We start from the raw sequence: 15,768 nt of genomic DNA, 5'->3' as shown, positions 1-15,768 counted from the left end.
TGTCTACTGTATGATGTCTTTAGTAAAATCAGCTGTAACACGAGTCAGGAAGGCAGGAAGCAGTTTGTCAGCAACAAGAAACCAGCAAAACATTTCAGCACTGTTGAGTAAAACTAAAGGCACTGAGGAGGAAGTAATGTTTGCTTAACCCTGTCTTCCCACAGCCTTTCATAGTCACGTGTCTGCTTTATTTTAGGTCCCACATTGAGTCAGCAGGACACACTTGTGAGCTCAGAGACGCTGCAGACTTTCAGTCCCCCGCTGAGGTGGCAAACTTAGTGTCTGGAAACCCTCCATTCGAGGCTGCGCTGGCCATTCATCTGTTCAGAGCAGGCAGGCTCCTCTTAGGTAAACACCCTCCTGTGATCTATTGGCTTATCTCCACACATCATTTGTGTTTGTCAGCGTTATAGTAGAGCTACAAGTGCTCTGCTACCTGTCCCACAAATGTCAGAGCTTTTCTGTTTTATGCCTAACCTTTACACCAGACGTCCACGTACCCTTCGGCGTTATCTTTGGCGGAACAGACATAAATGAAGATGTGAAAGTCGAGCAGAAGCGTGTGGTTATGGAGCAGGTGCTGCTGAAGGCCAGGTGATGTTTCTGCAAACTATTTTAACCCATTTAACACCAGAAAGTTTCAAACTGAGCACACAGATCTTACTTCTTAATCCAGCACATGTCAAAATATGTCCCATGAGCTGCAGCTACTGTATGCATAATAACAACGTACTGTGTCACATGTTTAGTTACACACACACACACACACACACACACACACAGCAGTCAACATTTCTTTTAGTGTGAAAGCTAAGTGAGTAAAAGATGACCTGATTTCCAAACAGCATGATGTTAAAGATGATGCATTTCTTTATGATTTCAAGCCACGTTGCTTTTTTTATTTCCATCTTTTGCAGTTTTAGAATAATAAAAATGGAAAAGGGTCAAAGAAAAAATTCCTAATCTTAAACACACCTCAAAATCCACAATGGACTGAAGGTCCTTGAGTGGCCCCCACAGTCCCCGGACCTAAACGTCATTGAAAACCTGTCTCAAAGGAGCAGCTCATGCAAGACGGCCGAAGAATCTCACAGAACTAGGAGCCTTTTAAAAGGAAAATTAGGTGGAAATCCTGCAGAGAAGAGCTTACAGAGCCCGAGGTGGCCACAAAAAGCCTTTACGAGCTGTGATTGTTGCGTTGTTTTGGCCCTTTTTCATTTTTGTTATGTTAAAACCTGTTAAAGATGGAAATAAAAAAAACTATTCTTGCTTGAAATATTGAAGAAAAGTGTCATCTTTAGCTTCATGCTGTTTGGAAATCAGGTCGCAGTAAAAGACACGTGGTGCCCAAACCTTTACACGTGACTGTATGTTACGATTCTACGACCTCTGACCTCTGTTTTCACAGCGGCTCGTGGCAGGAAGAGCACAGGTGCAGCTAATGACATGAAATATGGATGCATTCCACTTAGCTGCACCAGTTCAAGGGCTCTGTTGCTGTGCATGCTCATTCCCTGCCGTGGCTCTCATGTGACATTTAAGTGGAATATAGCAGTTGTTATTAGTTTCACCTGTGCCTGTCATGCAAACAGTCTTTTTGAACGGGTTTTGGTTTGTGAGCACGATTTAAAAGTGGCGGTGCTATCACTTTGACATATCAATAAGAAACGCCTTATTGATTGTTAGCACCAACATGCTAGCAACGTATCACAACATGTTTCACTTACTTCCTTTTGTAGAGGTTTGATGCGGAGGTCAGCGTCCTGAAGTGCGAGCAGGAAGTAAATGCCTTTAAACTGAAATTGTTCATGTGAAATCAAGACGCGCTCTAACGTGTGATGTGATTTTCAGTTTTGGACGCACTAACATCTTTCGTAGCCCTACAAGCTCAAAACGGAACTGTTGCTACACGTATTCACATTTGGATCAGCCGTCAGTTAACTATGGGGGAAAAGGGCTGAGTAGACGATCCATGTTTTGTCCTGTGCCCCGGCGTGACGCCTCTGTTACGTTACCATGAAAACGGGTGGTGGGGCGTCCATCTAGTCAAAGGGGACAGTTGCCTTCTGGGAGAACTGGGCAGATCTAGGTCTCATGACTTCAAACATCTGAATCCACACACCTCCCACTGTTGGTGCCTTCACACGCACAGACCTCGATCGTGAAACAGTCACCGCTCTGAGCCTGTTGGCCCGTTTAATAATGCACGCTCACACATGCTCAAATTAATATCTCCCCACTGTTTTTTGCTCCACTTTCTCTCCTGTTTTCCTCTTTGTATTCTCGCTGTGCTCGTCTTTAAATCCTTTCCCTTCAGACCGCAAGCACTTTTCCTGCTCTCACGCACTCGGCCTGCAGACTTCTGTGATTCACTGCTGTTGCTTTTTTCCTCTTTTGTCAAAATTGCTTGTAAAAGAATCAAACGTGCTGTCAGCCATGAATATTCTTGGCATTCAGATCTCTTTCGCAGCAGTGATAATGAAGTTTTTTTTTTTGTTTTTTTTTATCAGGTTTGCTGTTGCTTTTACTGACAAACTGAAAGAAGAGGCCGAGTTATTTTCGGTACGATTATACTCTTTTGTGTTTTAATAAACAAACTGCAGGAGCATCTAATTAGCACTGATGAGGACTTGATGCTCGTATGTGTCTAATGTTCTACTCATTTATGTTCTTCTAGAAACTTTGTGCGTGTGACTAATCGCTGGTTCGTCAGTATGAAGTAGAAAGTTAGCAGTGAAGGAGGCTCATATTTCCACATGAAGAAAATATTGACTGGTGTTACAAAACCCTGAAAAAACAAGCAGTGAGAGCAAAAGTTTTCTGTTTGCATTTTATTGCACATCAGCAGTCAGCAGGAGCCTGACAGCTCCGATAAATAGAACAGAAGGGCTTTTACAATACAAACACAATATCCTGGCCTGTCCTGTAACAGTTTGGCATTAAAACAATATTACTGCGTTTTATTGTCAGATTAGATGGTCGCCGTCGGCTGCAGATCGAGGCGAGTGGCGTGCTTTATCTCTGCCATTTAGTGCTGACAGCAGGCAGACGGGAAGGCACTGAGAGGCATCGCCGCGCTTTTATTGTGACAGAAAACACACATAGGGGATGGATCTCGTGTGATAACATCCAGTCAATTTCCTCCCCATCCCCTCCCATTTATTTTGTAGCACTCCCATTATCTTAGCAACTGCTTCACTCTTTTTTTCGTAAGTTTGGATTTTGGTTAAATGTGTTCTGAGCGTTAATTGGCTGCTTCTGTTGTCTCACAGTCAGTAACAATCAGATGCAATTTTGTATAAACGGACGCCACAAATAATAATCAATTGATTTAAACACTTGTGTGGTTTTGCTGTGGTGCTTGTTTTAACCAGACTCCAATGTGTTTTGTCTCTGAAGCTGTCCCAGAGCAGTAAAATCTACGTCCAGCCTCAAGGTGAGCTCTGCAGGATGAATCCCTCGCTGCTGCTGTGCGTCCCTGACTCACTGCTGAAGTGTTGCATTAATCAGCTTTGACATTTGTCCCTCCATTATCACGCTGTCTGCAGCACAGAGATGTATTTGCTCTTGCCATTGGCCACCGTGTCATGTAGGACAGCCCAAATCACTCATCCATGTTTTTCCCACCAATAGCCTTGTTTGGCAAATAGCGTCCCTTCATAGATTAGAGGAGAGCTCTTGGCCGGCTGCACGGCTGAGCCCAGACCAGTGAAAGCTTGTCTTTTATGTGATAGCGATCACGCTGAAGTGCTTTGTACACAGACCACACAAAACAGTGATGCTGTAATATGAAGTCTGTCCAGTATGAATAAACGTTTGAAGTTCAAGATCATTTGTTGCATGGTGGACGTTTGCGTCCATGTTCAGTAAAAGCTTCATTAAGGCCGCTGTGTCTTTTATTTTGAAGGTATCCAGACGGATGTGACTGAGAAATTCTGCTGGCGCGAGTTCTTGAGGAGCTCAGGTACTTTCACCCCTTTAATTCCAGCCCGATGTGGGCGTGATGATCCACAGACCGACCTGTGGTCAGCGCTCAGGTTTGTTTGTTTCTCTCTTTCCCTTCAGTTGAAGGTGTTTCAGAATGAAAGCTGCTCTGAGGGAGGTCTGCGGATCAGCCCGAGTAAACAAACAGCTTTTTTATTATTCTTCTGGTTGGTGCACTGAGCCTTTCGTGGCAGCACTGAGCTCTAAATCTTGAGAGAAGTGTTGGGCATATGCTGGATTTCACCATGATATTTTATGCTCTTTAACAACTAGTTGTTATTGACAGGAAGCGCTTTAGTCAGTCGGGTCGGTCTAAGCTTTAGAAACTTGTGTCTCATCTTATTATCAAGTCTGAAACTGTAGCAGGGACGGCTGTGTGCACATCCTCAGAGTGGGGAAAGTGCTGGATACAGCGTTTATGCAATAAAAAGGAACAGTGCCTGCACGCTGAAACATAAGCTCTCTTGTAAAATAGATTTTATTGGTGTCACTCTGACCAGCTGCACACAGGCTGCCTCATATTTGTCACCATTTGCAGTGTTGTACATGCAAGCTGTCCTCCATATTCTGAGCTGCAGCCTTCTATCCTCACCTGCCCTGTTAGTGATCGGCCGCACTGCCGGGAGTCACCACTGGGAGCGCTGCAGGAACCACATTCGTACAGCCCTAACCTGAAAAGCACCAATCAGAGAGCAGAAATGTGCTCTGTGTTGTGTTCGAAGCCTCGGCGTGGTGTCAGGGAGGCCACGCTCATCCAGTAAAAATGCACCGTTACTCCGAGCGTCCACAAACTGTAAATTGGACACTGCGAGATGATGTCCGTCCCAGGTACATTAGTGCTCACAGAGAGCGCCGCTGAGCACAGAGAGGGGCGACTGATTAATAGCTCTCCCGCCGGAGGCCATTTGTCACCACGCTTCACAACCGCTGCAAGTAATACTAATTGTCCTCAGTCACGTCTCCATTTGTTACACTCGAAAAAGGCCTCAGTGCTGTGCTCTTCCTCAGATGTGATGAAAGCGCCGTGATCTGACTCATCGCCGTCGTTGGAGCTGTGAACGTTGCACACACGCTGTCTGATGGTGTTAATTTGCCTGACTCATTCTTTGTGGATGTGGGTCAGATGTGTTTAATGTCTGATGCATTAATTGTGTGTTTTCCTGTCACAGTTGTCGCCACAGAGCTTTAACCGAGCCGCACGTGCTCTGGATGCTCTTCGCTCGTGTTCGTCTGTAATGAGGGCGAGCGACTGTGACCTCAAGGCGCGGAGATGCCTTCAGATACGATGATGACTGATCCCGCAGTCTGCACTTCATTGTTGTAAATGTGCTTCTGTGAGGATGATCTTAAAGATGAAAACTTTAGTTGTTTGGTTGTGACTGTGCTCTTACGTTGAAGCAAAACTAAAACTCCCCTGCAGGAGCTTAAACTCTGCTGTGGCATAAATAGATTATTACTAAATAGTGAAATCTGGAGTATATAGTGTTAGTTTAGTGATGGTTTGGAGTAGATACACTCTGTGTTGCGGTGGCACGCTGTACAAAGACCTCCACCGGTGCACATGAAAGAGGCAAAGCAACCTCCCAGACTGAAGATGCTCGACTGTACCGCGAGCGTCTGTGTCATCCGCTGGCTGTCATGAAGGCTCCAAAAGCACAGATGTCAGCACGGGGATCCAGAAGCTGTCGGTCCATGAAAGGCGCTGGGTGTGTGCTGCTCGCGGCCCCCGCTGCGTTCCTGGTGCAGCCGCACACGAAGGACGGCGTCATGGAGTGAGCGGCGATGCTTTGAGTCCGTGGAGGATGAGGGGAAGCAGGCAGGGGGTCTGTTGTTACCACGTCCAGTCACCTGCTCCTCCAAGAAGGCCGAGATTGTCGAATAGATTACACACAGATGAGGGAGGTGAGGGGAGGTGAGGGGAGGTGAGGCGTCGAGGGCGATGCCTGATGGTTATATGACCATGATTAATTTTCAGATTGAGACAAAAACATTAAAACCAGATCACTGACGTGGCTTCTGCTCATGAGTGCAGTGAGCTAAAGATATGTCGAGTGCATATTTACTTGACTCACCTCAAGCGTTAGGTCACAGACACAGACACTCAAACTCAGCGGTTTTCTGTTCTCGGTTGTTTGTGTCTGATATTTAATGTCAGATTTTAACGTGTAATTCACTTTGGCTGACTGAAATGTGGCTCTGACCTCTGACTTCTGTCCTGATGTGGAGGGAAGGAAACCAGATGAACTCCTCCTCAGATTTGTGACATTCACCTGTGATCTGGGCACAAACTGTTTTCTCTTTGGAGCTCGTTAGCTGCTGTGAAGCCTTTTAATATGAAGGAGATGACTGATTATCAGACATAATGCTAATTGGCTTAATCTGCAGCTCAGAGTACAACAGAATTTGAGGACTTGTTCATCCTCTTTTGACATGAACTGACCTGAAAACAGCTCAAGGTCAATATATTTAATGTTTTCCTCATCAGCTTCATTGATTTTTGTAAATATCTGCTCTAAAAACACCTGTTTGGATCATTCCACAGGTAAACAGGCTGATTGGTAACAGGTGAGAGGATCATGATTGGCTCAGTTGTTCATAGAGGATGGAGCCAGGTTCACCACTTTGTGAACACATGACTGGATCAATTGCTGCGTGGACTCAGAACCCTTTGTCTGTAAACTCAGTTTGTCTGTTAATGACTCGTTTCTGCTTTGTTTCCTCGGCGTTCCGGCTCTTTCTGCCGCTCTGTCAGTGTCGATGCTGTCGTCGGTCTGTCCGCTGCCCGTGTCGCCCGGCGCCTCTCAATAGATTAATAGGAGCTGTTCAGATAGACGTGTGCTCCTGCACACGCGCTGATTAAAGCATTAAGGGATTGTTCAGACTGTCCTTCTGAAATCAAAGACAAACGAACAAAAATGTGTTTTGCATAGAACTCCCAGAACCGCAGAGCGAGCGGCAGAAGAAACTGCTGCCGGCGCGACGGATGACTTTTACAATCTGTTCTTCTCCCCAGAGGAAAGATGAAGCGAGCTTTTTTTTTTTTTTTTGACTTTCTTGATCATTTTGACAGGTGTGTGCTCTGCTATGATTCCAGACACCCTCCATTATTCTCCAGCATCGTGTCCCGGCGTGCTGATGTTTGTTCGCCTCTCATCCTGCGAATCGATGCGTGGAGGCTCTGAACGTCCTGCAGATGATGAGCTTTTTTTGACAATCGGCTCCGAGGATCAGGGTCAATGCCCGGACTCCACGCTGTCATTTTAAGATGCTCTTTAATAGCATTAAAAGAGCTGCCGCAGCCTCCTGATCTGGACTTATCTGGCAGGAGGGGATTTCACTGGGCTGTCGCTGTGCTGTGAGCACGTGCTTCAGTCTGTCTGTCTGTCTGTCTGTCTGTCTGTCTGTCTGTCTGTCTGTCTGCTCTCACGGACACTTTGAACGTAGATTTTATTATGGGCTTATTTTGTGCCTCACTGATTGAAGCATCATGTCAACGTTTGTGATTCATCCTTCTGGGTCACGCTTTAAGCTTTGAGGTCAAGGATTAAAGACGTATTTTCTTGGGTGACCCTCTGATATTAAAGCATCCTTAAATATCTGCTTGTTTTGGTGTCGATTAACGCTCTTATGTTCAGACAGCTGACCTCGACCCCAAAGCGCGGCCTTTCCTTTGAAACCTTGACGGCCCTCTCAGACGCTGTGAAGGACGTAATGCCTTTAAAGCTGACGTCTTCTCACATGAGACTCAAACACCAAACTGTTTGATGCATAATCATGAAGCTTTGCACAGATGTTCATGGTCCCCAGAGGATCAAAGTATCAGGAGACGCTGCTCCTGAAGCGCCGCCTGCAGGTTGAACTCTTCACTTATCTTGTGAAATATCCCAAAATCTGCTGGACGGATTGACACAGACATTCACGCCCCCCCTCAGGATCAGATGTTAAGACTTATTGATACCTCAGGTTTTTGTCTAACGCCATCATCGGGTCAAAATCTTAGCTTGCTCCTTGATTAGGTGATTAATGTTCAGTTTGAAATAGGAAAACAAAGCATGCTAATGCACCAAATTCAGGAAAAGAGGGAAGAAGCAGCTTGTGCTTCAGGCTTGAAGGCGCTGACATCTGCAAAACCAGGTAAACAGGAGCCTGATGAAGCGCCGAGCGAAACGCTTGCTCTCGTCACTGTTAATAAAAGATCACTTTTGTGTGTTGAGTGTGAGCTCCTGATTAATCTTCTCCAAGTGTTTGACGTTAGCATGATGTTTGGGTAGCTCGCTTTAATCTCGCTGCTCGGTGGGTCCGTCGTCAGCCTCTGTGCTCTTGGTGCTGTTTTCCACACTGATTAGGCTGCAACCTTCCAGTGTTTCCAGCAGACTATTTCCCTGCTGAGCGTTACGACTGTGATCAGAGAATTGTGCGAGCACATTAGTCACTCCTGTCTTATTTTCCTCGTGACCTTGGGTGATGTATTGCTTTCATTATCTGCCGATGTACTTGGGATGTTCATTATGCAGTGTTTTGATATTGTAGCGCTGTCTGTCTTTCTGTGTGTCTGGCTTCTCTCCAGGTGTGAGCAGCGAGCGCCTGGACGAGCTGCGAGTCTTTCTGTTGGTGTGCGGCCTCAGAAGAGTCAAGGACCCTCTTTATCTGGTCCAGGTTTTTTCAGGTCCGGTATCTGAACATTATGATTATCATCTGTTTATATATATGCAGGTATAGAAACGCTCGGTCGAGTCGTAGCCACCGTGCCGGCTAAAACAGGTGTTTCCTGCTGGCGTGTTTTCTTCTGACTGTGTTCCCGTTGTACCCTGCAGTCGAGGCAAACTCCTCATCAATTAGCAATGAAATTAGATCTCTGCGGTTGAGTTTCAGCTAATTGAAAATTTATGTGAAAGTGCAAAGAGATTCTTCTGACAGCTCGTGTTGGCCCTGCAAACACATTCATCTGCTCCAGCCTCGCCTCCATGGTGTTTGTTTTTATGGCGTTCCTGTCTCATAGACCCTCCGTGAGTCCGTCTGACGCATCACATCAGCGGCTTCTCGTGTAATTGCACAAGATTTATTTTATGTGACGTTCATGGCACAGTTATGGTAATGAGACGGCACTAGAGGGCGTCAAATTGTACATTAATGTTGCATCCGGATAGGAGAGCGAGATGTGTGTGTTTTCATAATTATCAGATTGCACTCTGCACACACTTAAAGAATAAAACATATGTGGCACTAAGAGAGTATCACACTAACAACAACTGCTTTTAAGGAAGCTGCTGTCCATTCTCCCTGAGCTGTTTTTGTTCACGTCTCTGGTTTCATGTCTTCCAGAGTGGCGCCGCCAGGATCCGCTGAATGTGTTTGTCATTATTGGGCCAAAGGTGAGTTTGCAGTCATTATCCAGATTTTTCTCTGCACCGTGAATCTCGGTGCTGCTGAAATTACCTAGAAACCTTCCGTTGGAACTGAAGCTGCCTCTAATTGGATGTAGCGGAGATACAGGCTTTAGCTGTTTAGCTGGAATTAACGCTGGGAGGAAATGCAGACGAGGCGAGGGTCAGCGGCGGCAGCGGCGGTCCTTTTTCCTTCTGTCTGATTGGCCGACTGCTCGGCACACCAAGTGGAGCTGACTCACATTAATGCACATAGCTGGGCGTGTATGTGCAGAGCTCACACACCGTCATGCTTCTCTCCTGTGGATCACTCATGAAGACATCAACCTCACATGGTTTCATGTCGAGCATTCAGATGATTAAAATGATTCGACCTGCTGTGATCTGTGATATTCATTAGCAGCCAATCAAATCAGACGAGGTTTTTTTTTCCCTACATTATTTTAATTGCTTGCACTTGATGTTAGTATTTGTGTCTGCTCAGTCCTGCAGATATCAGTCACGTCCCAGCAGCAGCAGCAGCAGCCTCAGTGCTCTACCAGCTCTTCTTCTTTTCCAATCTGTCACTCATTGATTTCTCTCCGTGTTTGTCTTCATCTTTTCTTCCCCCTGACTTGCTTGGATATGACATGAGCACACAGTATTTTAGTGTCTCTTCTCTTTCAAACAGTGGTGTCAGACACAAGGTATGTTCTGCTTTAGCTTCGCTCAGAAACAACTCAATTAGACATGGCCAGGGGCTTCCACGCCGGCTCACTGCTGCTTCTTGCTCTGCTGTACTTTGCTGTGGTTTGATGAGGCGGTTCGGTGGAAGCGGAGACGTGTGATTCGTCACGACGCCCCTGAATCACAGCGCTTTGTTTGTCTGAGGAATGAAAAGTATAGTATTATTATAATAAACCTGTATTCTAATCCTAAGATTCCACATTTGGTTAAACACGAACAGTAAAATCTAAGAATACAGACGGAGGTTAGGCTGAGGCTTTGCTCCGACCGTCATGACGTACTGCAGATCCACAGCTACTTCATTCAAGTAGTGAGCGCTCTGGCTGCACAGCATCTGTCATTAAGAGGAAAATTCAGGTCAGTTTGTCAGCGATGACACATCTCACTCCTCTGTCACTGGGCTTTATCAAGCATCGCAGCGTGCAGCATATTCTGTTATTACTGAGGTTATTCTGAAAATGGAAATCTTAGGACGTTGCACCAAATACCTACTGCTTAAGGACAAGAACATGTGTAGCAAAGGACAAAACAGCAGTATCGTTATCACAAAACCAGAAAAATATGACAAACACTGACGCCCCCTCCCTCTGAGTGGTCACGTCTGTCCTGTAGATTTCCCGTGGACTCACCACAGAACCGGCACAGCATTTAAATGGTTCGTCTTTGTCAGTACAGTTTTTATGGTGATCTGTCCCCTGCTGATTTTCCAATGTCTGCTAAATCCCAGATTACACCAGGATACAAAATGTTCTCTGGTTAGATTCTTTGATTTTAATGCACGTGTGCTTGACAGCATTTAGAAATTCCATGAGCTATAGAATAAAAGAGGCAAAGTAGCAGCTTGCTTGGCGGCATCTTTGACCTAAATTGCTATGCTTTGACTTTTACTGTGGGCAGGCTAATGCATGCAAATCCCACGTTGCAATTAATCAGATTGGCCACCCACCCCAGCCTGACCCCAATCTCTGAAAACACAGGATTTTCAGAGAATAATTTCCTCTTGATAGAAATTATTAATTGTGTCATTGTTTCGTTCACCGTCTGGATTAAGTCATCGCCGGCACCCTTGGTGAAAACAGAGCTTTTAGCAGTCAGCTGTTGACGCTCTTCGTCGTGTGTTGGTCTCTCTTAGATTGATCCTGTGCTCAGTGCTGAAGTACAAGCTGCCGTTCAAAGGTAAGCTTCCTTTTTCCTTCCTTCAAACTTACACGTCATATCTGCTAAGAGAGAACTTGATATCTGACAGTCTCATTGCTGACGCTTTAATCCTCCGGGAAACCTGAAGATTGCTTTTCCTTCTATTCATCCCACATGGCACAAGAAAATATCTAAATGTGGCTTTAACTTGATATAATGTGAACAGAATGAAAATCTGAGCGGCGCACAGAGATCCTCTTTTTTTTTTATCTGTCCTCCCACTCTCAAGTCTTGGCTGATCTTTCAGTTTTTCGCCAAGGGCCTCCACCACAACAGAGATCTGTGGGGCAGGAAGCTGCCCTCTCTGGTTAGGACTTTTACCTGGACTCTCTGTGCATGTCACACGTAGCGCAGCCGTGTTTGCTGCCCTGAGCCTGTCACTGCCCTTTAGCATCATTCACGCCTCCGTGAGCCCTGAGTCACGCAGAACTGAGCTCTGCCACTGCTTCTGCAGAACAGCAGGGGTCTTCTTGGCCCAGGAGAGGAGCCAACAGGAGCTTCATGCAGCGATGAAAAGGTGCTTCGCTGTGGTCAACAGCTCCGTCTCAGAGGGCATGTCAGCAGCCATCTTGGAGGTAAACATCTTCAGGACTCATGGGTAACAGGGTAACAATTCAGCTGCTAAACACAGTGTCTTTTTATAGCTCAGGCATTGTGATGCAGGATACTGTTTTGGGAATGTGATTTATATCAAAGTGTATCCTGAGAATTTGCCATCCGAAGCCCTTGAAAAATGTAAACCATGTGAATATTTACGGGAGTCCTTATCTCACTGTTTCCCGCTCAGCTACAATGTTATCTGACCACTTCAGGGACAATTACCCAAATTAATTGCTTGACTCCAATCTTCCCATTCCTGAGTGAGCAAAACCTGCAAATCCACTTAATCTCTTTTAAACAGTCGATTAAGACAATCCACAGTAGGCTTAAAGTCTGATTAGTGTGTTAGCATGTTTCACTCAGCAACCTGCTGAAGGTATTAGCTGATACAGATTGTTAATTCTGTAAGTGAACTAAGGAACTGAAGAGCAGAATAGCCCAGCTGTTCGATTTCCAAGGTGCTTTTAACAGTCTGGAGTCTGGGTGAGCGACTTTTGACTTCTTTGACATTTTACATGTCAGCAGCTTCTGATCGTTGAACCTCTCGCCTCCAACAGGCCATGGATCTCGGGGTACCTGTGTTAGCCAGAAACATTCCAGGAAACGCGGCCGTCGTGCAGCACGAGTTCACGGGGCTCCTGTACTCGTCTCCTCAGGTATATGTGACAAACACTGACTGGGTCACCACACGTGTTCGTCTTTAACACTGACCACGCTGATGGACTGCAGAGGGGACACACTGCATGCACACAGCACCCAGCAGCTTCTCCTGTCACCCCAACTGAGCAGCAGAGCATTGATAAGTCGCGTTGAAGCGCTGTCTCAGGACGACTGAAGGTGAAGGGTTGTCTAATAATTTTAAAGGTTTGCTGTGTAGCATATTCCTGCAAAACAATGCATAGACTCCTTCAACAGTAATCCCTCTCCATCATCACTTATGACCCTCTTGAAGTGTGTGGAGGCGCATTTATCTGCAGAGACGCCGCCCTCTGCCTTTCCTGATTTTGCTGTGTTTGAGACGTTTCTGGGCTGCAGCCTTTGGGCAGTGGGTGTGTAGCCCCAATAACAGCACGCAGGTGAGCTCATGAAAGGTAACGACCAGGTGCCAGAAAGGAAGCAGCACTGAAAAAAAAAAAATGCAAATACAGTGAGACAAAAAGAGAAGCTTGTTCCAAAACGAGAGTCAGTCTGAGGTTTGAGAGCGATAAGTGTTTTCTGTAGGGCAGGTAGCTGCCAGCGGTTAGCTTAGCTAGCTTACCGAAGTATCAGCTTCTCCTGCACGACAAATGAAACGTTCCTACAAGCTTTCAGTTCCTGCACCGGATTCCTTCAAGTAAGAAAAGTTTACATCATTGTGTAAAACTTTGTACTTGAAATTCTCATCATTAGTCCAGTCTCAGCAGATAAAATATAACAAAAGGAGCTGATGTTTCCGCAGGTACTTAGATTAGAATCAGAAAGTGCAGCCTTCAGGGAGAGAGCAGAGATAGCACATTACCATGCAGTGATGCAACACATAGCAGGATGCAGGAAAGTGCAAAGTGGGGAGCTCCCATGAGGACGATTCAGTTTGATATTTAATGAGGTTTGATGCAAAAGGAGAATAGCATAGGTTAAGGCAGGGGCTGTCAAACTGGAGAGCAGGCCCCCCTCGGGGGGCACAGAGGCACTGCAGGAGGGGCGTGCACGGGGGAAAATATGGATTCAAAGTAAGCTGAGTAAAATGATTTATGGAGGAAAATAAACAACAGTTTGCTGATGGTATCACGCTGACCTTCATTCCACTAAAATACAGCTCGCATCTTTTTTGTTGCCTCGTTTTTTCCCCTTCTCTTCGTTAATTATTGCTAAAAAAAAAAAAAAAAGTGTGGGTTGGGGCATGAAGTCTTTTCACCTGGGGGGGGGGGGGCAGAAAAAGTTTGAGAAGTTCTGGGTGGAGGCCAGCTGACTGAGGCCTTGCTGCTGTCAGGACACCATGCTGTAGCGTGATGTTGTTGTAGCGGCAGAGATAAGTCCTCTCTGAGGGGGTGGGGGTGGGGGGTGTAGTCACGTGTGCTCGGCTGAGCTGCCAGGAGGAAGCTCTCACAGATGGTTGCAGCAACTTGGGCTGGATAAACCGCGACCTCAGCCAGGACTGATGGGCAGCGAGGGCCGGTCTCTCAGCCAAAACTTTTCCTGCAGCGGATCAGGCTCAAAACTGTTTCTGCATCTTTAAAAATGGCGTCTTATTTTTGATTGGCGGTGTTTCTGGCTCTTTAAGCTTTTAAAGTAATTACATGGGGTGTATAGGTATCAAGAGACGTGTCAAACGAAACAAACACGCACGCACTCGACAGAGAAAAATGGCGCTCTCTGGCTGGCTCTATAATTTGCACTAACAGAGAAATGATTATAAGCGTGCTGCTCATAAGATGAGCTTTAATCCTGTTGCTGGGGATTTGTAGCTCTCATATAGCCACACAGAAGAGCCGTTCCTACCAAAGAGCTTCTCCAGAAGTAATCACATCACTTGAGTGAAGTGAAGTATAGTGAATTGGCCTGCTGACTGGCAGTGGCTAAAACTTTGCTTGCCCATTGGCGCCCCGCTGCAGTAAACGCTGGCTGCCGTGTTTCAGGAACACTTTAAGGCACTTTCACTTCATTTCGTTGGAGGCTTTCCTCTGTCTGTTGGCCCGGCAGATGAGCATCAGGATGCTGTGTGGGTACAGCACGTTTCAGTCGACGCTCAGCGGCGGCGCCATCATTTATATCCTCGTCTTCTCCTCCCCGTGTCCCTGTGACAGCTGTTGTGGTGGCATCATTTAAGTGTAGCTGTCACTTTGTTTGTTTTCCCTTTCTTCATAAGCAAGTGAGAGGTGGCAGCTATTAAGATAGACTGAAAAGGTCTATTGGACAGCCATATTTGGATCTGGAGCCACAAATATCTCCCTCCTTTGGCAACGCACACACATTTTAGATGTATTTACTAATCAGTGCACAGGCTTTTATCTGAGTTCTGTTCTCATGCTTTGGATTATCTTCTATACTTTAAAAACACATATCTTCAGGCAACTTCAGTGGCAGGCTTTAAGTGGCATTTGGCAGTAAATGAGACACGTTTTGCCTTTATCCTCGCCAGGAATTTGTGCATCAGTCTCAGAGGCTGGTGTCAGATCATGAGCTGAGAGGGAGGGTGGTGAGGAACGGAAAAGTCTACATGGAAGAGCATCACAGCCTGAAACAGGAGAGAGAAACCTACCAGCGGCTGGTAGACGCTCTGCTCTGAATGTGAGGTGACAGCGTTCAGCCTGGGTACTTTCTCAGGAACTTCAGCAACAGAGAACAAAGCGTTTCATTTATTTACCCACATATTACAGGTATTTTTACTCCCACCTTTTCAAGAAATCAACCTGCAAAGGTTTCTGTGCAAAATAATCCTCTTTCATCTGCACTGCCTGATCAAAATTATGCTGCAGAGCACTTTGAACCAAAGATCTAGAGTAGAAAATTTTGTCCTGTTAATATATTTTATGTATTTGAAATTGATGTTTTCCTGTTAAATATGGTTTAGTTTGAATATGGAACGATGCATTCTCTGTTTATTCATTCTAATTAATAAAAGAGGAAAATAACACTGGTTGTTTTTTGACTGGTTGGTGATCTGAAAACACTCACTTGTCCTTTTGGATGCCTTCATGGTAGATAAAACATGACAAGTGCCCTCTGAGGTGGAGAAAGTATTAAAAAATTAGTATAAGCTCAGTTTACCTCTGAGTCCTAATAAAGCAGTTTAATTCTCGATCAGGGTTTAAATGCATCACGACTTTCTGCATGCTGGCTGCATGCACCTTTTTATTTCTCCCCCACCATCAGACTGTGCCACTGTCTGGAAACGTAT

The 15,768-nt window shown here is 45.7% G+C and overlaps 1 protein-coding gene across 5 annotated transcripts in view; it reads left to right on the top strand.

Annotated features, from left to right (window-relative positions):
• The window catches only part of glt1d1 (glycosyltransferase 1 domain containing 1), a 32,001-nt gene that overhangs the window by 475 nt on the left and 15,758 nt on the right, over positions 1–15,768 (top strand). For 2 of the 5 annotated variants that reach the window (XR_013077178.1, XM_076730637.1), the window contains exons 2-11: positions 197–348; positions 489–594; positions 2,511–2,562; positions 3,400–3,436; positions 3,908–3,964; positions 8,552–8,650; positions 9,307–9,356; positions 11,227–11,270; positions 11,746–11,866; positions 12,449–12,547. Coding sequence is in view for 4 of the 5 variants with exons in the window: in XM_076730637.1 (XP_076586752.1) it covers positions 197–348; positions 489–594; positions 2,511–2,562; positions 3,400–3,436; positions 3,908–3,964; positions 8,552–8,650; positions 9,307–9,356; positions 11,227–11,270; positions 11,746–11,866; positions 12,449–12,547 (817 nt within the window). In the remaining variant the exon portion in view is untranslated. Of the gene's footprint in view, positions 1–196; positions 349–488; positions 595–2,510; positions 2,563–3,399; positions 3,437–3,907; positions 3,965–8,551; positions 8,651–9,306; positions 9,357–11,226; positions 11,271–11,745; positions 11,867–12,448; positions 12,548–15,009; positions 15,503–15,768 lie in introns of those variants that run through there. The other 3 variants (XM_076730636.1, XM_076730639.1, XM_076730638.1) reach the window with 3 other exon arrangements.

Source organism: Chaetodon auriga, chromosome 5 (assembly GCF_051107435.1).
Source record: "Chaetodon auriga isolate fChaAug3 chromosome 5, fChaAug3.hap1, whole genome shotgun sequence".
In the NCBI taxonomy this organism is placed as follows: Eukaryota; Metazoa; Chordata; class Actinopteri; order Chaetodontiformes; family Chaetodontidae; genus Chaetodon; species Chaetodon auriga.
The sequence above is the reverse complement of the archived record's forward strand: the minus strand, read 5'-3'. Positions and strand labels throughout refer to the sequence as shown.